The sequence below is a fragment of the Cyprinus carpio genome, chromosome A8 (assembly GCF_018340385.1).
Source record: "Cyprinus carpio isolate SPL01 chromosome A8, ASM1834038v1, whole genome shotgun sequence".
Classification (NCBI taxonomy): domain Eukaryota; kingdom Metazoa; phylum Chordata; class Actinopteri; order Cypriniformes; family Cyprinidae; genus Cyprinus; species Cyprinus carpio.
Genome location: NC_056579.1, coordinates 6,911,749 through 6,933,676, shown reverse-complemented (window position 1 = coordinate 6,933,676; position 21,928 = coordinate 6,911,749). Strand labels below are relative to the sequence as shown.

Genomic DNA, 21,928 nt, shown 5'->3' with positions numbered 1-21,928 from the left:
TTTAATGATTACAGCAGCTGATTTGCCAGAGTGTCGTGAGGAGCATACGCTCTGTCTAACTAATAAGCCAACAGCCATTAAGTATTTTAAGTAATTTGTTGTGTACTAATGTTTTACTTTGAGAGTCTGTAAACTGTTGATAACTGGTATAAATGCATCTTTGGTGGCATTATAAAGTTTACGTTCTGTGTCATTCCTTATTGTTTGTTTAGTTGGTAGCCTACATAACTTCAACCAGACTTTAATATTAAATAAATGTTACTATTAATGTTATTCTTTTTAATTAATTCATTAATGGTGAAATTAGAACCATGCTATAATTCCAGAATTTTTTAGTCCTATCACTCTTAAGAAAAATTGTTCTAAACAGTGCCAGAAAAGGGTTCTTCGGCTTGTAACAATATCAAGAACCCTTTTTAGTGCTAAATAGAAACTTTTTTATAGGGTTCCAAATAGAGCCATGCTTTGAAAATGCTATATAGGACCTTAATGGTGTTAATGATAGTTTTCTTTAATATTAGTATATTAATATAATTAATATTAGTTTTATTGGTATATATATATATATATATATATATATATATCTTTTAGGCTTTTACATAAAATCAAAGACAACACCAACATGTCAGTTAGGTACTTTTATTTAATGACCTGAAATTGTAGCAAAAATGGCAGTGTTCTAACAACAGTTATTAGCAGAATACATTAATGAATGACAATGGACAGAGAACACAAATAAACGTTTTAAGTAAAATATAACATAAAATAATGTATTGAAGACCAAGCTCCAGTGAAATATCTTCGAAATCCTCTATGATGCCTTTAAGTTAATCATTATCTGTATTTCGTTGTGACTGAATGGCAGTTTCTCTCTGCAGATGATGAGGTTGTAGGATGTGAAAGCATCTGAAATGTACAATTGAGTTTAGATATTTGTCTCCTTTCAGTTATTTATGTGAAAACAGTTGTTTATGAAAGCCAAAAGTACAATGTGAGCATTTCACAATGTTAAAAGGAAGGAAGTCATAGGATAGCTGGTTATGTTAATGCAGAAACCCTAGTAATAAAAACAAAAAACAAAATGGACCATAAATTCAATATCTTTGAAGAGAGTAGTATCCTGAATAGAGATGGTCACACTTACATGTTCTCTTAAACTAAAAACAGAAAAGACCAATAGAAAAACCAATTAACATTTGAAAATAAAGAGTACACATATAATACTCTTTATAATACTCTTATATAATATAACATATTTAATTTTTTTGATCCGAGGAGCACTAATGTTTTAGCGGCACTTTAAGAGGAAACTCATGAACAGGAAACTAACGAATATTCATGTGTACTCCGCCCAGTATCACAGGAAATCTCAGACGCCTAATATTTCAGAACACCGGCTTACGTCACTTCCTAGTACACACTGTCGGTGCGAATACAACCCTTTAAATGGCACTGGGAAATAGTGCAAAATCATCCTGGTACTTTAGTACTGTACATTTAGTTCTGGAACTAAAGCGGTGCGAAAGGCCCTACTGATAGCATTTGTAGCTTTTTTTGTCTGAGATTGTGCAAATATAAGAATGAAGTAGGATTTTCTATGCAAAATGATTGCTGAAAAAAGAAGTGTAAAAGATGTGTATTATGAAGTGTATTGTAACAAAGTACAAATAATTGTAAGATACTTATGAATTTATGAATGTGAAGTTACATGGGATAACATTTGACAGAGCTCTCATAACTTTTCTATAACAATTCATATTAGTAATACCAAATACGACTTTCAAAGGTCAAATAATAATAAAATGTGGTATCATTTACATTTACTCATGGTGTTGGTCATGTAGATGTGACTTTATTCCCTTTGTTTGCTTTGCTGTTTTATCCACTGACGTAGGACCCTCACTCAGAGCAGTTCTCTTGAGTTAACTCTTACATATCCTACCTCCAGTACCTCAACATTGCCATAGCTATGCCAGTCAGCTTATTTATAAAACTAACTTATAATATACTTATAATATTTAAAGGGATACCCAAAAATAAAAATTATGTCATTATTTACTCACCCTCATGTTGTTCCAAACCTGCATGTGATTCTTTTCTCTGCTGAATGCAATGACAGAATTTTAATCTTTGGGCGAATCCCTTCGGCAAGATTTAATGTCAGTAATGTTTATTCGTCATGTTACTTAAACTTACTTGAGTCAGTTTCCGGGTACCTGTATTTTTATCTATGAAGACTGGACATGTTTACAACACTGAGGTAGATTGTAAATCTGGGGATTCCTAACTTATTGTTAGTGGATTTTTTGGTGCTGTTTGGTGATTTAACATAGTAAAAACATTTATTACACAGACACTTATTTACTGTGTATTGAAGATATTTTTTTTTCACAATGAAAATTTACAATAGCTTTATTTCTCACCTTACAGCCATGCAATTTAATAGACAGCAATTAAATCTAAGTAAAGCAAATAATAGTAAAGCAAACAATGCAGTTTTGTCAGGGTTTTCTCATGCTTACTACACAATGTTATGTTTCTTTATTAGTGTGGGATAGTTTTATAGGCAGTGTGACTGACATTTCTTTTTTCCTGTTGTTGAAACAAGTCTATTATTCAGTATGCATAAACATAAGAACATCCAGCTGTACAAATTAAATTTACCGAAAGCAAAACAAGTTCTCTGGTTGGCAGCCTTTTTAAAAAAGTGCTATTTTTTTTTCTGGTTAATCACTACACTAAGTTCAGGTAAAAATATATATAATAAAATAATCATATTTAAACCATATGACCCATGTTACCACTGCATAACTTGATTAATCAAAAGCTTGTTTATTTGATTGTATCACACAAATAATGCAGAATCTTAGTTGACTAGCACAAACAATAGTATTTATAGCTCCTAGCTTATTAAAACGGAGTGTGTGACTATGAGAAATGATTACCTTAAAATATATTTCGATATGCAGGTTTAAGAGCCTTTTTTACATCTCTTTTGGTCAAAGTTTATTTATAAAGCGCCTTCTTTAAACAACAAGTGTCAAATCATTGTTATAGTCTCGTGAACAAGCTTGTAATGTATTAACTGTTACAAATAACTATGAAACTCATCTTAGGTGATGTCACTGTAAAAAATAAATTGTTGAGAAAAGTTAAAAATCCAAGGCAACATGATGCATTCAGAAGTTCTCTGTATTGTCTTAACTGTACTAAGTAACACTATGTTGTTTTCTCAATGTGATTTTTTTTGTTCACTAAATGCAAAATGCATCATTTAGCCAATTAATTTGTCAAGACAACAACTTATTTCTTGTTCAGCAAATGTTCAATTAGTAACACACCATAAATGATCTATTATATATCGGTCTTATGACACTTAATATGTAAAGTGAACTATGTTGTCTTATTTCTGAAGGCATAATCACCTTACAAAATAAAGATTTGTGGGATATTCAGAAGGTTGTACATAGGCCTTAACAATTCACATGACAATAATGTAAAATATTAGCTCTTTACACAACACAACAAATAACTAACAATCCTGAAAAAACAACAATAAAAATTCATATAAATTCAGCAAATACAATTATCCTATAACCGCATAATTTATGTAGTAAATGCAGTGCTTGCTGGGAAGCCCACAAATCATTTGTTCAGATAACTTGAACAGTTAGGACAATATTTGGGGGAATTTTGTTGGTCTAACGTTTTTTAAACATATTCAAAAAAATAAAAAAAAAAAAAAAACATGTGTGTGTGTGTGTGTGTGTGTGTGTGTGTGTGTGTGTGTGTGTGTGTGTGTGTGTGTGTGTGTGTGTGTGTGTGTGTGTATTTTTATTTTTTTTTTACAGCTTGACACATTATGACTACATGTATGAAGTGTTACCTGGCACATGTCCATGCCTCAAGCTCTGAGTGCAGCCTCTGTTTCTGTAGGCATATGAAAACTGTGAATTGTAACCTCTAATGCTCAGCACCATTGGTTCAAAACACTGTCAATGCTTTGTAAAGCCTTTTTATCATTACAGTAAAGCTACTGTAATCTCAGTTTACCAGTTGCTGACTGCAATGCAGATTTTTTAAAATAGGATACACATCTCAACCACAGAAGGTCTATGTTCATGGTATGTAAACACTCAATTCTATGTTTTAAAATATTGCCCTGGTCACACTGAGCCAATATTTCTTCTGATGACTTTCATGTGACTGATCACGCTGTAGCTAGTATGAGTAGTCTAATAAAATGCTTTCTCTGTCCAGATTTAATAACTGACACTTCAAAACAACATTTAAATTTAAACTTTTATTAAATGTAGTAAAATATATAAATGAATAACCAGATACAAGTAACGTGCTTTATGTCTTAAGTTCTCACTCTGCAACGATTTATATGGATTTATATGTATTTACATATAGGGCTATACAGCCATCTAGAGGTTACACCCTGATATTGCAGAAGATAAATGCTGCATAATTTAGAGGTTAATATTCAGTACAATCTCCTTAAAATAATACAAATATTAAAGAAAAAAAAATTCACAAAAGCACAAATATATATTCATTCTTATATAACACTGTCTTCATTCATTTGTATGCTCATCTGTAAGTGTTTGGGCTGTTTAATATTAGGATTTTGTTTAAAATCACCCACAGCAGGCCTGCATTAAAACATCAAGCCCCACCCCCAGATAAAATATATTCCCCGGCTATGGGTAGGTCTCTGACTAGATACTGATATCTAGTGGTCAAAAGCAACAGCAAAAGCAATACGTCAGTATTATTAAATTGCAGACAAATATTTTTGATAACTAGGTTGGCTTGTTTGTTTTGTGTGGAATGCATGCGGTAGGGGGCCCAACCTCATTTTCTTTCATAGGGCCCAAAATTACTAGCGGTGCCCCTGAAGTTCTTAAAGGCTGATTCACCCAAATTTTAAAATTGTCATCATTTATTCAACATCATGTCATTCCAAACGTGTATGAATTTCTTTCTTCTGTAGAACATAATTTGAGAAATTCAAGAAATGTTTGTCCATACAGTAGAAATCAAGAGTAACCAAAAGGGTTTGGTAATGTTCTACAAAATCTTCTTTTGTGTAGAAGAAAGTCGTTTGGAACAACATGAAGGTGAGGAAATGATGACAGAAGTTATTAGCATTAACTTTCCAGCAGTCGAGCTCAAAATCAGTGCTTTACTGTCAAGTGCTTTTCTATGTGATAAAAATGCATTATTAAGTTAGTTGCATTTGTCGTGAATTCAGGAATATCTATCTATAGATCATATATCTATGGCCTTATGAGCCATCAAAACTTTCAAAGGGGAATTTGTGGGCCAGATGGGCTCAATTTGTCCAGGGCCAAATTTTAACCTACACCCCTGAACGTTATTTTACATTTTACAATCACAACTCATAAATAGCAAATTCAGTGCACAGGGCCCAGTATTCCCAGCGACGGCCCTGATTTTGACTATATCTTTGCGAGTCAAACAGATAAACTCCTATGCATTTTATTAAGGAATACAATTAAACAGGTAATGCTAGCTCTGTAAATATATGGGAAACTTAACTGTGAATATACAAGCTGATCTACTGTTTTGAAAGGAAACAAAACACTTAAAAAGCTACTGTAAGAATATGTCCTAAAGTACTCAATTGTATATCAAATATACATATATGTTGAAAATACAGTGATCTGTTTAGGGTAACTCTGATTTTACCCCTTACAGCCCTCTCTCTCGTCTAACAGGCTATTTTCAAACATGTCCTGTAGAGAGGAGAAGCTTGGTCTGTCCTCGCTGTTGAACTCCCAGCACTGCATCATAATACTGTGCACCTGAAAAAAAAGCAAAAAAACCTTACATCAGTAAATGTCTGGATAGATCAGTAAATCATTGTTTCTAACTGCAACTGCACACTGCAACTGTAACTTTTTACAATTACTTTACCTAATATTTGTTTGGTACTTTAATTAACATATGCTTGGTGCATGAACTTGCTGTCTATGCACAATGGAACTCAATTCAGTTGGTTAATGTGACCCATACAGAAACATTTATATAGAAATCTGTTTTTATTTTCACCTTTGGTGGACACTGAGATGGCATTGGTAGCCTCCAGTTATCCTTGAGAAGATTAAGAAGATGGATAGCCATGGACGGACTCTGGACATAACTTCCTATCTTCTGGATACTCAACTGCATCAAAGGATTTACAATAATGTAAGTTGAACACATTAAAAGTTTTGGAACAACATAAATTGAGTTGACAAAGATAGAATCTTCTTTTTTTTTGTGGGAGTTTCTCAAGGTGACAGTCATTCATCCACCACCTCTCTGCCACTGTACTCATACAGTAGCAGCATCACTATATGGAGCTTCATCTACTCACTCTTTTGGGGTTTCGACTGATGTCGCAGTAAGAGAAGAGCTCATGTAGAACAATGCCGAAACTCCATACGTCTGACTTGTGGGAGAATTTCAATTCTGAAATGGATTCCGGTGCATACCTGCACAGGACGGGACATGAAATAACAATGTTGAAACATAACAATAAGTAAAAAAAAAAAAAGAAAAGATGACTCAGAGTAAAAACAACAACAGTCAGTTTAAAGACAATAAAAAAATAAAGCAATGCATCTGTCAAAACTAAATAATTCAGAGACCAGAAAAAAAAATTTAAAAAAATAATTTCATTAATCTGTAACGACAGCAAGGTGGTTTATTACTCTTTTACTCTCCCAGCTAACAGGGAATGTTCTCAGAACTTTGGTTAATTTTCTTCCCAAGTTATGAAGTTAACTGGTCTTTAATAATGTTCTCAAAACAATAACACAAAAACATGATTTATACATCTTTCATGGAATGTTTTTAGTTAACATTTCCTTTAGTTCCGTTTTTTAAACGTTGCTACCTGTTTCAGAATGTTCAGAGAACATTCAAAAGTAACGTTCCTATAATGTTCTCATAATGATCAGATTGAATGTTCTCTTTACAACCTTTTTTTTTTTTTTTTTTTTTTTTTTTAAGAAAGAAACCAATTGGCTGAAAACTGGGTATTGTGGGTCTCATTAAATATGATTGTAAAACAACACAAGGATTAGGAGCTGGTGAATGTAGATTATTAAAATATGATACATTTGTTTTATGTGAAATACTATGACTGATATTCAAATATTTGTGTGACTCTCTCTCTCTCTCTCTCTTTTTTTTTTTGCTAAGTTCACTCCATGGGTGACAAAAATAATATTATAGGTTAGTTCAGTTTTGATTATTCCTTTTTTGATTATTCAACATTTTAAATCTGAACATTTTGTGCGTTCAGAGAACATTCACAGATAACAATTATATCATTTTAAGGGAATGTTAGCAAAACGTTCTTAGAACTTATTTTGTTAGCTGGGTTGTTGGTTTGGATGAAATGTATTCAGTGCTATGTTCACTGTTGGGTAAATTGCACACTAATTGTGTTATCTGCCATAACTCTGAAGAGTTTGATGTAATCATTACCAGAAAATAGGGCTTTCTCCTGGCTGCGTGACACGGTAGTACTCTTTATCCACTGGGATGATCTTCGTAAGCCCAAAGTCAGCAATTTTCACCAGAGTGTCACTGGCGACTAGGATATTGCGAGCAGCTAGATCACGGTGAACATAACGCATGTTTTGCAAGTACTCCATACCCTAGATAAGAATGTTACAGAGCTGTTTAGATGTGTAAAGATCCACAAACAAATTAATAAACTAATCTGACCTATGATTAGAAAAAGGATTGCGTGTTGGTTAGTCTGTTTGTACCTTACAGATCTGCGAGGCAAAGAGCAACAGTCTTCGGGTGCACACGTTCTGTCTGTGCTTCTCCATATATCCAATCAGACTGCCGAATGGAAGATATTCCATCACCAGTTTTGTGCTGAGTCGGCCTGTGAGGAGTTAAAAAATAAGGATTATTGACTATTCACAGGGGTTTTTCACATATTTCAATTAGGCTATGCATTGTTTTGTGTTTTAGGGTTAAAAGAATTGTCCTGGCGGAAAATTACCAGTGCCTTTTCTATTTTTTTTTTACCAACTTTTTTTCTTACAGAATGTGTGCTGATTGGAAATTGATTGGTAATCATCAAAAGTAGTCTGACCTGCGCTGTAGCAGATGCCCTTGTATTTGACAATATAGTCACAGTGCAGGGAGCTGATGGTCTGGATCTCTCTCTGGAAGTCTGCCATGTTTGCCTTTTTGTCTGACTGAAGTTCCTTGACAGCTACCAGATCTCCAGTGTTATCACCCCACGGATCATAACGACAAAGCTCGACACTGCCAAAGTTACCCTAAACACACACATGCACACAGTAAAAACCATCAGTCTTTATTTTTCTCTCAATTTCTGATTGGAAATCAATAGTTGCACCAATTATCATCACGTTTAGATATGAAAGCGAGTTTGAATTATGAAAGAGCAAAGTGCATCATAATTTTAATTGAAAATTTAAATAACTGCAACTAATGCATTAAGTTAAGAAAACATTTATTATATAATTGTAATCTATAATTGTAATGATATCATCAGATTCTCTGTGCTTTTTTATGTTGTTGTACCTTTCCCAGGATAGAGATGAATCGCAGGTATCTCTCCTCAAAAACATCCTGTTGTTGCTTTTTGAACATGTTCGTTCTTCTCCAGAAGCCATCACTCTTGGGAAGTGTGTCACTCGCATGAAGAATCTCATAATCTACAGAATGAAGTTTAGAACTGGCATGATGGCTGTTCATACGGTTTCCATATGTTTTAGGACAAATCTAGCCAAGAAGTATGAATCATTTTTTAAAATATAAACAGGAACACGTTATTAAGCCCAGAACTATGATTTTTTTTTGGAAATTAATATTATTAAATTAATTTGATATTACATAATAATACAAAAATAAAAACAAAGCATTTATTTAATAAATAAAGCAAATTAATTACATAATATTTTAATATATTACTTAAATGTCAAACATTAATAAAACACTTACTAGTACATTATCATGTATTAAATATATTAAAATTTTACATTTTAATACTTGTATATTCGTGTACATTATATGAGATGTATACATTATATAACAAACAATTAAATTGAAAAATTATTTGAAAATAATAATACATTCATAACATGTATTTAATAATTTAAATTAATTACATATTTAATATTGTAATAATATTATATTAAAAAAGACAGTATAATAATAACAGTGTCGTGAAAAAGAAAGTTCTCAAAGAGGCGCTAACTGGCCTTAAAAGCCAAGCCAAGCCACATTCTTTCTTTCTTTCAAGAATGTACGGTGCCCGTAAGGTGACATGGTCGATTCACTTTAGTTTTGTCGTGGCTATGACATAATAACTTGTGGGAACGTGATAATAGGCTATCTCCTGGCCACGAGATATTAATTTGAGGGAACATCATATTATCTTGTGGGAACGTGATATTTTGTCGTGGCCACGAGTTTAATGCGTAAACAAACCTGCGTGACCATGAAGGGGCTGGTGTACATCTGTGTGTTACCTGAAGTGATGAGGCTGTTAAGTTGGCGGATAATGCTTCGGCAGGACGGTCTGAGCTCAGGCTGGTACTGCATGCACTGAGAGATCAGGTCGGCCAGCTCAGTCCACTCCAGAGCAGGCAGGTTTGAGAAGTGCTCATAAAACTGCTGCTTCTGGATTCAAAGGATATCAACTGTTTAGTACCACAACACCATGGTGGAGACACATTGCCTGAGTATATTTTACATTTTGTGGCTTTTTATCTGGAATGTATAACAACAACCTAAATAAAATGTACATCCTCAAGAAAATGTACACTTAATTCATTATGTTGTATTCTATAATAACGTGAGGTGTCTGTACATGTATGGGGTCCAGGCCTTGCAACGGAGCTTCTCCATTGTTGAAAATCTCCCACAGTGTTGACCCAAAACTCCACTTGTCACACTCCAGTTCAATCTCAAGTGTATCCAGAACCTCCGGGGCCACCCACGGGATTCTGTCTAACACCACTGGATTCACAGAAATGTGCATTTTATTGTATTATACATAATCATGTTGTAGTGTAATCCTGGGGTGCAGATCTCAATTCCTGGAGGGCAGCAGACATGCAAAGTTTAGTTCCAATCCTGCTTACTGTACATACCATGTAGTTTTAAAATAAGCCTGAAGGACTTGATTAGCTGGATCAGTTGTGTGTATTAAGGGCTGAAACTAAACTCTGCAGGGCTTTGTCCCTCCAGGAACCGAGTTTGACACACCGGTGTAATATAATCCCAATTGAGAACTGAATAAAGAATCTATTATTATTCTCTCAAGTATTCTTTTAAAAATACAAATTTTTCTAGAAGTCATCAGGTTAAGAGTAAAAAATTTTTTCGGATTCATCTTCATTATTTTCACATTCGATTAGGTGTTTAATATAATTACCGTCTTTGCCCAGCAAGGCCATGCTGATACCAGGGTCACTAAGTTTAATGAAGGGCGAGTTATCAGTGGAAGGGTCTCCCTCTCTGGCCAACAGCAGATTTTTTGCACAAATATTCCCATGTGCAATATTCTTCTCCTCCTGCACACGGCCAAAAAAAAAAAAAAAAAGGATTTTTAGTTACTGCTGAACTCTATAAATAAGGGCTGAGATGCATCCCCTCAAATATTCAGTACAGTCAGTGCGCAGTTTTTTTAATTAGTACTTTCATCCAGCAAGGATTTATTTTACATTTTTAAATCTATTAAAAATCTATAGAAAACAGATATTTTAAGTTGTAATAATAATTCATAATTTACTATTTTTACTGTATTTATGATCAAATAAATGTAGCCTTGTTGAGCACAAGAGATTTCTTTCAAAAACATAAAAAATATCTTACTGACACTACATTTTGAATAGTATATTGTATCTTATATTATAGGGGCTTGTTCTCATTTGCGACAGTATTAAATGTCTAGCTGAAACCAATAAGACAATAATAATTTTCATGTTATGGCTGATTCCTGATAAATATTAAAAATCTACTTATTTAATATCCAAAACAAATAAAAGAACAAAACTAAAACACTAAAACCAATAGTTATTGTAATTTTTTTTTTATGTTGTGATTCTTAAGTGAATTTAAAATGATTGGATGACTAATCATTTTGATGTTTGGTAATGAAAAAATGTCTTGTGACAGACACAGGGCCTTGTAAATCGTAAAAGATAGAAATAGAATAGAAAAGTAATCTAAAATCAACATATAGGAAGAAACAAGTGTCAAAAATGTAATGCTCAATATTTACTGGTAAATATAAACCAATACCGATAAATTAAAACATAACTGATAAAGTTCCATATTTCATAATTAGCAGCCAATTTATCGTGCATGAATTTTTCTCACCAGGAAGTTGAGAGCACAGGCCAGTTGTTTGGCCACGTCTAATTTCCAGCTGACTGACACAGACGTGCTCTTCTTTAGATACAGGTCCAGTGCACCATGCTTCACAAACTCCTGCACCATGATGTCTGCAAGGATCAGAAGAGGACACACTTTACTGACACGACTGTATTCACAGGCACTTTGACAGGCAACCAGCATCACCACGACCCTCTAGATCCACTCAGATTTCAAGGAGATTCAAAGAGGTCATTACACAGACTTTTAATTGCTTTCTTAGGGTTTGCCCTCTTGTGTTAAGACTATGAGAAAAGAGTATTTCTTAAGAGTGCTTTAACAAGTTTAAAACACTTACTTTTGGATTTGTGCACACTGATGCCATATACCAGGAGAAGGTGCTTGTGGGAAATTTGACTCATCAAACTGGCCGCCTCAAAAAACGATGAAAACATCAGTAAGATTAAATAATTAATCACATGGCTCAAAAAACTCTTCTTCACTTCAGTCAAAATATTATTTAAACTAGCTCATTTATTACATGTCATTGTTGAATTTTTTTGTTTGCATTTTAAAGGCATTTGTTAGATCTCTCATTTATTAATACTACAGTATTCTGAATCAAACAGAACATTGTCATGAATTGTCACATAATGGGAAATGCAATATTCTCTATGCCAAAGTACCTATTTGAGGAAGCGTTTTACTGGATATTGTCTTTTTATTGTAAATGAACATATTCAGCATTATTCAAAACACACCTCCCAGCAGTTTTTATGATTTGCATCCAGGACCTTCAGAAGAACCTCTGTGGAGTGTGTCACTCCGTCTCGCTGGTCTGTCTTACTGCCTCTAAAGATATGCGTGAAGGAACCTTGACCTAAGCTTTCGCTCTGTAAGGAGATAGAAAGTTGTTTGACTTGAGTTGTTTTGAGATTTGACATACTGTTTTTAAAATTCATATTTTGACATTTCTAAAACCAAGCACTTTCAGTTGCTTTCAGTCAATGGCCACAGTTTGAAAATGATAAATAACAAAACCGATTGTAAATTATTAAATAGTGTTTTCATGCCCTCAAACTAGCGACTTTAAAATAAATGAAAATATACTTGAACTCTTATAAAAATGTATAACTGTACCCAGGTGAGGTCCTCATGTTTAATCATGTGGAACTGCATGTGGCTTGGTTTGTGCCTCTGTAACATGGGGGAACTGGGCATCTCAGTCATACTGCTGTTACGAAGGATGATCATGTTGGTAAGTTCTGCCATGAAGACAAGAAATAGCACAATAAAAATAAAGAAAAAAGTTAAACATGATATACAGCATATAAATATATATAATATGTAAAAATAGTGAGAAACAGCACAGTAAAAATAAAAAAACTCGAAAAAAATGTAATAAAAAAATTTGAAGTTATTTTTCCCCAAATTATAATTTTAGATTATTTATGCAATTAATTATATTACATATGACACGTATAAAAAATGTTAAAAACCCCCAAATGAAATCCTTTTTAAATCCCAAAGAACCCTTGCTGTCTATTTTTATATATAGTATATAAAAGACAGCCATTAAGATATAAAAAGCAAATGTTGCATAGAAATATTCTACCTTTTGGTCTGGGTGGGCAGCACTTTCCCAGCGTGACGGGGATGTCTGACATGAGAAGCGTGCTGTGCTGATAGAAGTCTGTAAGCTGTTTAAGACTACAGAATGAGTTGTGGATCCCAGCCAGGATAAACTTCTCATTTTTCTCTATCAGACAGTCCTTGTAGTCCATCCCTAAAGGAGTCTGTTGGAACATCCAAAAGTTCAGAAAAAAAACAATGGAGTCTAGTCATTAACAGTTCTAAAGAAAGTTAATGCTCTTGTGAATATAATGCACTTGTGAATTATAAATATAATAATACTTAGCAGTACTATATAGGAAGTAGCTCTAAATCTGAATCAGATTTAAACTCATTTGAAGACTGGAGTTATGAGTCATGTGTTTTTTTAAGTAACTTCCTGTTGAAACCCAAAGGCTGGTGGTTTACACTGTTTCTGTGAGTCCAGCAAGATTGATACCTGTATGCAAACAGTGAGGAAGTACTTGTCAAAGTCCTTGGGACTGTGACGTAACAGGAACATCCCATTTTTGGCTCCAGCTTTCTTAAGTTTGTGCACTGCAAATTCTGACCTGAACACACAAACAAAACTGTGTTTATTACTTAGTCATTTCCTCTCTAATTGTACCATATGAAGAAATATGAAACTGTGTAGTACGTGATCGGGCCGTGGCAGTAATTATGTATGTCCTCTAGCAAGCTTGGCGGGGCCACTTCTGCACAGAAATAGTGAGTCGAATCTGTAGTCAATCTAAAATATCCATCAACCAGAGAGACAAAGGAAAGAGCCTCAGTTAGGGTGTGGAACTCAGCCTCCTATTGGTGAAAAGAGAAACAGAATACACAATTTAAAATTAACTGCTATATTATGTAGAATTCAACAAAAAGGATAAGTTTGAATTTATTATATTTTCATAATATCAGACCATGGTTAATCAAAATGGCAAATGAGTCACTACCACTGTTACTATCATTGGAGAAGTTTACTTCCTTTTCTAATGAGTTTATGTGTTAATACTCAATACTGGAAAAAAAAAGTTGTTAAATATATATATATATATATATATATATATATATATATATAATATATATATATATATATATATATATATATATATATATATATATATATATATATATATATAAATGCAAATGCCACTACCATGCACTGGTCGTCCTGGCGTGTAAGAGTGACCACCCTTCCTTCCAGGGGCATCTGCTCTTGAGAAAGACGCTTAATACTAATGTCGGTGATCTGGGGGAAGTCACAAAATGTCTGCCATTCCTGTAAACATATACCAGAGGGAGCTCAGTAAATAACAGAGAGCAAATCTGCTGGACATAGACTGCCATTTAAAAGTTTAGGGTCAGTAAGTTTTTAATGTTTTTGAAAGTCTGAATCTCTTATCCTCACCATTGCTATTTTTAGTATCACAGATACTTTCCAGTTGAAAACAGTAATATTGTTAAATACTATCACAATTTACAATAACTGTTTTCTGTTTTAATATATTAGAAATGTCATTTATTTCTGTGATGGAAAAGCTGAATTTTCACCAGCCATTACTTCAGTGTCACATCCTTTAAATCATTCTTATATGCTTATTTGCTGCTCAAGGAGTATTTTCTATTATTATCAATGCTGACAACAGCTGTGCTGCTTAGTATTAAAATGTGGAAACTATGACACATTTTCTTCAAGATTATTATTAATAATAGACAGGTCAAAGTTCAAAAGAATAGCATTAATTTGAAATATAAAAACAAATCTTTAGTAACACTATAATTGTCTTTAGTGACACTTTTTGATAAATTTAATGCGTACTTGCTGAATAAAGGTATTCATTTATTAAAAAAAAAAAAATAATAATAATAAAAAATTCGCACAGACCCCAAACTTTTGAACGGCGTTTTTATTTCACTCTTAATCAAAATTTGCTCAAATTATCAAGACCGCTATAATAAATTGAGCCTCACATATCTTTTTAATTTCAACTTTTATTAACTTTTAACTTTTCTTTTAAAACGCTTGTGAAATTTATATAATTACATATAACATCTAGTCCCGGTTTATTTCCGTAGGTTGCGACAAGTGACTGCATTACTGAGTGAGTATATTTACTGATTCATTCTTTGGAAGTGAATCAATGAATCATTTTCACTCAACCGATTCGTTCAAAAACCCCGATTCATTCAGCAACAGCCTACTGAACAGTCTTCCTCAGCAACGCGCATCGATTCGTAACGCTCTGGCTGCGTTTTGGAACTATTTTCTTTTGCGGAGCAAAATTAACCAACGGCAACACTCGAGTCGAAAATGTACGTGACTCAAACTTAACTTCTTGTTTACTGAATTTTTGTATAAAGTTATACCTGGCTCTCTTTGGTCTGTATCTGAATCCCTCCTTCTCCAGACACTCGCATGGCTTTGACCCTCTGCTGCTCGCTCTGCTCTAACCATCCAGAGTGATGGAAAGTGAAGCTTTCTGAACCATAATTCGGCTCCAACACACTCAGCTCCATTAGGTACTTCAGCTTCAGGTTGCGTTCACCAGCCGGGCATTTACCAAGCTTCTTTAGGAAACGCTTCAGTGTTTTTCGGATTTGATATCGCGCTAGGCGGCTCATACGTTGTATATCTTGTCTGTGGGTCTCTGGGAGGCAGGACTTGTAGCTGGAATTAGATTTTTGTGGTGGTTAATGCAGCTTGAACATTGAAATGTTATGTTGAATGTACAGAAAATCTCTATCTCGGTCCATCCACTTATATGAGACTTTCTCAGTTTCTCATGTTACCTTGTTGTATTGCAGATCTCACCAAGGCTCTGGTTTCTCTCTTTTGCCATACGCCACAGATCCAGCACTGCCATTCCCAAGCATTCCTGCTGCAAACTCAAAGCAGGTGAAATCCCGCCACATCCAGAGACAAAATCACTGCGGGACTGAAACAGGTAGACTGTACAGTCAGATGGGAAGGTAAATGATCCTGAACAGTTGAGTCAGCATTTTTATGACATCTTTTTTTTTTTATTATTTGAATCATATCAATAATTTACTGTACATCAGCAGGACAGAGGCACATAAACCTGGGTGTTCATTTTACATTCACACATGGCTTGTTCAACTGCCTCTTGGGAAGGAGTTGACAGATTACTGTGCTATACCTGAGCAAAAAGATAGTCAATGACGCAGTAGTCCAGTACAGCACAGATTCGTCCTCTCCTGAGGCTAAAGCGGTACGATGCTTTGGACCCTTGACCAAACCAGCTTGAGAAGAAAAATTAAACACACAGAGAAAAGCTTTACAGTTACAGAAAACTATCAATTTGCATGTTTATCTCTTAAAGCACACCTTTTACTTTCTTACTATTTAATTTGTCCATAAGCAATTACAAACCTGATTCCAAAAAGTTGGGACACTGTACAAATTATGAGTAAAAAAGGAATGGGATAATTTGCAAATCTCATAAACTTATATTTTATTCACAATAGAATATAGATAACATATCAAATGTTCAAAGTGAGACATTTTGAAATGTCATGCCAAATATTGGCTCATTTTGGATTTAATTAGAGCTACACATTCCAAAAAAGTTGGGACAGGTAGCAATAAGAGGCCGGAAAAAAGTTAAATGTACATATAAGGAACAGCTGGAGGACCAGTTTGCAAACTTATTAGGTCAATTGGCAACATGACTGGGTATAAAAAGAGCCTCTCAGAGTGGCAGAGTCTCTCAGAAGTCAAGATGGGCAGAGGATCACCAACTCCCCCAATGCTGCGGTGAAAAATAGTGCAGCAATATCAGAAAGGAGTTTCTCAGAGAAAATTTGCAAAGAGTTTGAAGTTATCATCATCTACAGTGCATAATATCATCCAAAGATTCAGAGAATCTGGAATAATCTCTGTGCGTAAGGGTCAGGGCTGGAAAACCATACTGGATGCCGGTGATCTTCGGGCCCTTAGACGACACTGCATCACATACAGGAATGCTACTGTAATGGAAATCACAACATGGGCTCAGGAATACTTCCGGAAAACATTGTCGGTGAACACAATCCACCGTGCCATTCGCTGTTGCCGGCTAAAACTCTATAGGTCAAAAAAGAAGCCATATCTAAACATGATCCAGAAGTGCAGGCGTTTTCTCTGGGCCAGGGCTCATTTAAAATGGACTGTGGCAAAGTGGAAAACTGTTCTGTGGTCAGACGAATAAAAATTTGAAGTTCTTTTTGTAAAACTGGGACGCCATGTCATATGCTCCCATCCAGACGTTGTCTCTTTCAGGGAAGACCTTGCATTTTCCAAGATGACAATGCCAGACCACATACTGCATCAATTACAACATCATGGCTGCGTAGAAGAAGGATTCAGGTACTGAAATGGCCAGCCTGCAGTCCAGATCTTTCACCCATAGAGAAAACATTGGTGCATCAAATAAAAAAAGGAGGAAGATGCGACAAAGAAGAAGACCTAAGACAGTTTAGCAACTAGAAGCCTGTATTAGACAAGAATGGGACACATTCCTATTCCTAAACTTGAGCAACTTGTCTCCTCAGTCCCCAGACGTTTGCAGACTGTTATAAAAAAGAAGAGGGGATGCCACACAGTGGTAAACATGGCCCTTGTCCCAAATTTTTTGCGATGTGTTGATGCAACATGAAATTTAAAATCAACTTATTTTTCCCTTTAAAATGATACATTTTCTCAGTTTAAACATTTGATATGTCATCTATGTTGTATTCTGAAATAAAATACTGAAATTTGAAACTTCCACATCATTGCATTCTGTTTTTATTCACAATTTGTACAGTGTCCCAACTTTTTTGGAATCGGGTTTGTATTTTAGTTTTATTTGTATACTATTACAGTATTTATTAATATTTTAAGTTAGCTTTTGTTTTCAGTGTTCATTTTCATTTTAGAAATGATCTTATTTCAGCTTTATTTTAGTTACCAAAAACAAATTTTAATAGTTTTTTAGTTACAATAACAATGCAATGGCCAACAATGCATATCAGTCCATCACAGAAGAATTCTAGAATTTTTGTAATTTTACAATGAAAATGTTCTGTAATTGTGCATCATATTTTTCACATAAAGTTTTATGTAACTGTTTTTTTTTTTTAGATTTTTCTAAAAAAATATATAAATAAAATATATGATTATTCCAGTTGTTTTACCTCACTCTGTAGTGAACTTTGACGTTCTCCTCGCTCTTAAACACATGAGTTGGTGGATACCAGTATGAAAGGTCCTCTGATCCCAAAGCAAACAGGTTGTGGAACACAGGGCGAATTCCTAAAAATATAAAAATTCCATTCAGGTTGTTCTAAGGTTGGTGCACATCCCTTTTAAATGTATTTAATTAAAAGATTAGAAAAACAAAACATATGAGCAGATTTTAGTTTAAACTGTAATTTCTATGCTTTAGACGTACAGAATCATCTAAAAGGTAGACCTCAACCTCATAAAAGCTATCATCAACACCATTGTAATGTTGCACCTTTATTTAAAAAAGATTTTTAGATATTGAAAGTGAAAAAAGTACTTGAGTATACACATTAAATACAGAAGATTTTGACCTTTGAGCAACAGACATCTTTAATGTTTAGATTATATTGTGTGTGACAGTGTGTTAGTGTCTCACCGCTGGCATTAGCAGCAAGCACACACACGCTTTCCGCTGTGATGTGTCCGGTGGGGATAGTTAAGGTGGTCTCTGAATTTAAGCTGGGGCTGTAGTACAGGTGCACCTGCAGGGCAGAGTCATAGCTGGACTTCTGACTGCCAGCCCGTTCGCTCTTCATCAAGGGCACCTCTTCCTCTTCACCCATGGTCTTCTCACAAAAGTGATCTTCTGATTGGATGGAAAGGACTAGATAATTTCATCTCAACAGATGCAGGTGTTCATTGACCATTCTTTCTTTCCAAAATAATGCATGCAACTCAAAATACGGTGAAATTAAAATGAGACAAATAATTCTTTCTGATAAAAAGCTCATTATTTTGATGTTAGAAGCAATTGTAAAGTTTTAAATGAACTCTGATGTTCTGTTTGGGGCTTTATAAAACCCTTTCAACATGTACAAAAACATTATTAAGGTATTTGGTTGACTTTTGCTAATCTTGTGACTGATTATTAATAAAATGTCCACTTTATCACAGATCCTGAATAATAATAAAAACAAAAATGTTACTTTTTTTCTGCTGGGGTCTCAGAGGCACAGTTATTAAAACTTTTTCTGCGCTGGGGGTCTCCAGAGGCACACAGTTATTAAAAACAAAAAAAAAAAAAAAAAAAAAAAAAAAAAAAAAACTGACCTTAAACGGAAGCAATGTTTTTATCAAAAACTAAAATTTCAAAAAAAGAAAAAGCATATTCATATTCACAATAACCATAAATTTAAAATACAAATACTCATTAGGGTCTAATCATTAGTGTCTCCGAGACCCCAAACATAAATACAGCAAACTTGATCTCAAAAGAACTTGAGAGCTACTGTAAGCAATAGACAAAGCAGAAGGCGGTAGCATTGTACTGTAAAGCAGTGGATTATTGTTAACGCCAGTTCTTGGAAGAACCGTGGGTTGGGTCATACCCAGAGATTTCCAACGACGTGAGCTCATCCTTCACATGTTGACGATCTGTACTTTCCGTAACAAACTAAATCAGTGGTGTTTTCCCAGAGATTTCCAATATTAAGCCATTAACGGTAAAGAATTTGATATACATAAAGTATTTTAAGTTAAGGTTAGTTTACATAAGTTTAATTTGGTTTTGATAATGTCATTGACTGTTAAATATTGTAGTGGAACATCCTATTACAGAAATACATGTTTATATTCCAATAATACAATAATACGAGTACAGACAAACATGAAACATACAACGCCACAGTCACAAAATGTATATTTGTAGTCACATGACTTCCGTTGGCATATGCTCTGAAATGGCAGTTACGAGGTATTTTTCATTTTACGATTCTAATAAAGACAACTGAGAGGTGTTACCTGAAGTTATTTAAGAAGAAACATTAATGATTTGTTCATGTTGATGTGAAGAGCTGCGTAAATTTCACTCAGGTTTCGCTGTTGTAAGCCTCTGGTGGGAGGGATCAAATGAGACTCATTTCCGGCAAGAGGCAAACCACAAAGGCACATCATTTCCAGACTACTTTAGCAAGATTGACGCCACTTGATGTTTCTTTACTGGTCAACCTCATCTGCCATCTCGGTTTCTAGACCTGTGACCAGGCCATAAACTGAACACAGAGCCACCTCTGCATATTATGAAGTGCAAGCATTGTGTATTTATAAGTGTAAGTGAGAGAAAGAGAGAGGGTGGGAGGGTGTTTGCTGGAGCTGCTGGGTTTGTTGCTTTCTTTACGTGGGAAGACTGAAACTGTGGTTTCCTCTTTCTCTGCTAGTGAGCGGCGGGTTAGTTATTTCCGCCTGCAGAGCACAACTGAGTAGGTTTTCTTCCGTTTGGCCTGATACAACCAAGTGCCATTTGAAACTTTCATGTAAAGTATTATGTGCACCTGATTGTAGTGTTGACATTTCAGTTTATTGTGAACGTATTGAATTGTACAGCCATTGGTTCAAAACATAAACACTGAAAAAATTCATTTTGGGGTTTTAGGGCTTCTGTCACATTAAGGTGACTTTTCATAGAAATGCTGAGGAATTCTTTTAATGAGCCTTGTCTTATAGGTTTAGACACCCGAATAATATTCCTGTCTGCCACAAACAAATGAAATGCATTATTGTTATTGTGGGTGGTACGATGTAGTTAAAAAATCTGTTGTAACATAGTCAATAAAATGGATCTTTGTAGTGTTAAATCATTTCAGGCTACGTATTCTCTTAATTAATTCAGACTAATAATTATACATACAGAGTTATTGGATCATTTAGAAAAAAAAAACATCATAGTGACACATCTCCATTAACGCATTCAGTTAATTAAAGTACTTTCAGATTATTTAGTGTGCATGCTTATGCTTTCTTCTCTTCTGTACTTGGCTGGAATGAAAGTGAACTGACATACAGGTGTGAAACAGGTGTACTATGAAAGTAGGCACTGTTGTTTAATAGGTCAAAGAATCATCTTTTGAATCAGGTGGTGATGGTCAGGTATTCAGTAATGCCAACCAAAAAGGAAAATATTCAAATCAATATGGCTTTTGACATTTCTGATATGAGAGACTGTGCAGAAAGTAGTTTGTGTGACGTTAAAAAGTAAAGCTGTGTCTTTCAAATTTTCATTATGCATAGGCACAGTTGTTCTTTTACAAGAAGTCATTTTAATTTGAATTAATGCAATTTCTTAAACATTTAGTTTGAAAAAAGAAACCTGACTTTTTTTTACTTTACAAAGCCAATCCTGCACCTGTCTAAATGTCACCTTATCAGCAGTGGCAAAAAGTTATTTTGGACTGAGAAGGATTTCGGTGGGATTGTTTGTCATAGTTTCATTCTGTAGAGACAAGAATATGATTTCAGCAGTGTTGTTATTGTTAATGAAAACTAAAACTATAAAAAATATTTTTTTGTTAACTGAAATAAAGCTGAAATAAAATATCTAATATATATATATAAAATAAAAAATCTAAAATGAAAACAAATTTTAAATTAGAAATATTTATTTGGCAACAAACACAAATAAAATAAGTTGAAGTACAAAAATTAAAACTGAAATAAAAATAAATATTTTAAATGTATATGTGTATGTGTGAACTAAAAAATCAAAAACTAATAAAAATGACAAAAGCACACAAAAACAACAAAAAAAAAATAAAAAAAAAAATAAAATCAAAACAAAAAAAAAAAAATAAAATAAAATACAAACTGAAAATATAAAAAAAAGCTAATTCAAAATATTAATAAATATTATAATTATTTTTAAATAATGATAAAATAAAACTT

The 21,928-nt window shown here is 34.0% G+C and overlaps 2 protein-coding genes across 3 annotated transcripts in view; one reads left to right on the top strand and one right to left on the bottom strand.

The window, feature by feature from the left end:
• The window catches only part of LOC109063583 (N-acetyllactosaminide beta-1,3-N-acetylglucosaminyltransferase 3-like), a 31,575-nt gene extending 25,068 nt beyond the window's left edge, over nucleotides 1-6,507 (top strand). The window contains exon 2 of the transcript XR_006160632.1: nucleotides 6,099-6,507. The gene's annotated coding sequence lies outside the window, so the exon portion shown is untranslated. The remainder of the gene's footprint in view (nucleotides 1-6,098) is intronic.
• Nucleotides 4,289-20,263, bottom strand: LOC109063560 (tyrosine-protein kinase JAK2-like). Of its 2 annotated transcripts, none has more exons than XM_042761842.1 (24): nucleotides 20,012-20,263; nucleotides 18,648-18,854; nucleotides 18,180-18,298; nucleotides 16,164-16,280; nucleotides 15,796-15,941; nucleotides 15,373-15,673; nucleotides 14,162-14,284; nucleotides 13,658-13,815; nucleotides 13,460-13,571; nucleotides 13,004-13,184; nucleotides 12,529-12,653; nucleotides 12,150-12,281; nucleotides 11,747-11,834; nucleotides 11,395-11,519; nucleotides 10,448-10,586; nucleotides 9,881-10,029; nucleotides 9,540-9,690; nucleotides 8,590-8,723; nucleotides 8,132-8,321; nucleotides 7,794-7,918; nucleotides 7,507-7,679; nucleotides 6,389-6,506; nucleotides 6,082-6,195; nucleotides 4,289-5,834 (listed from the first exon to the last, which is right to left on the bottom strand). In XM_042761842.1, exons 2-24 carry the CDS (start codon nucleotides 18,832-18,834, stop codon nucleotides 5,715-5,717), a joined length of 3,327 nt encoding a protein of 1,108 aa, XP_042617776.1. In that variant the 5' UTR covers nucleotides 18,835-18,854; nucleotides 20,012-20,263; the 3' UTR covers nucleotides 4,289-5,714. The 2 variants fall into 2 exon arrangements, with proteins under 2 accessions (XP_042617776.1, XP_042617775.1); XM_042761841.1 differs by having other exon boundaries at nucleotides 18,648-18,857; nucleotides 20,012-20,262.
• Between the last annotated feature and the right edge of the window lie 1,665 nt (nucleotides 20,264-21,928).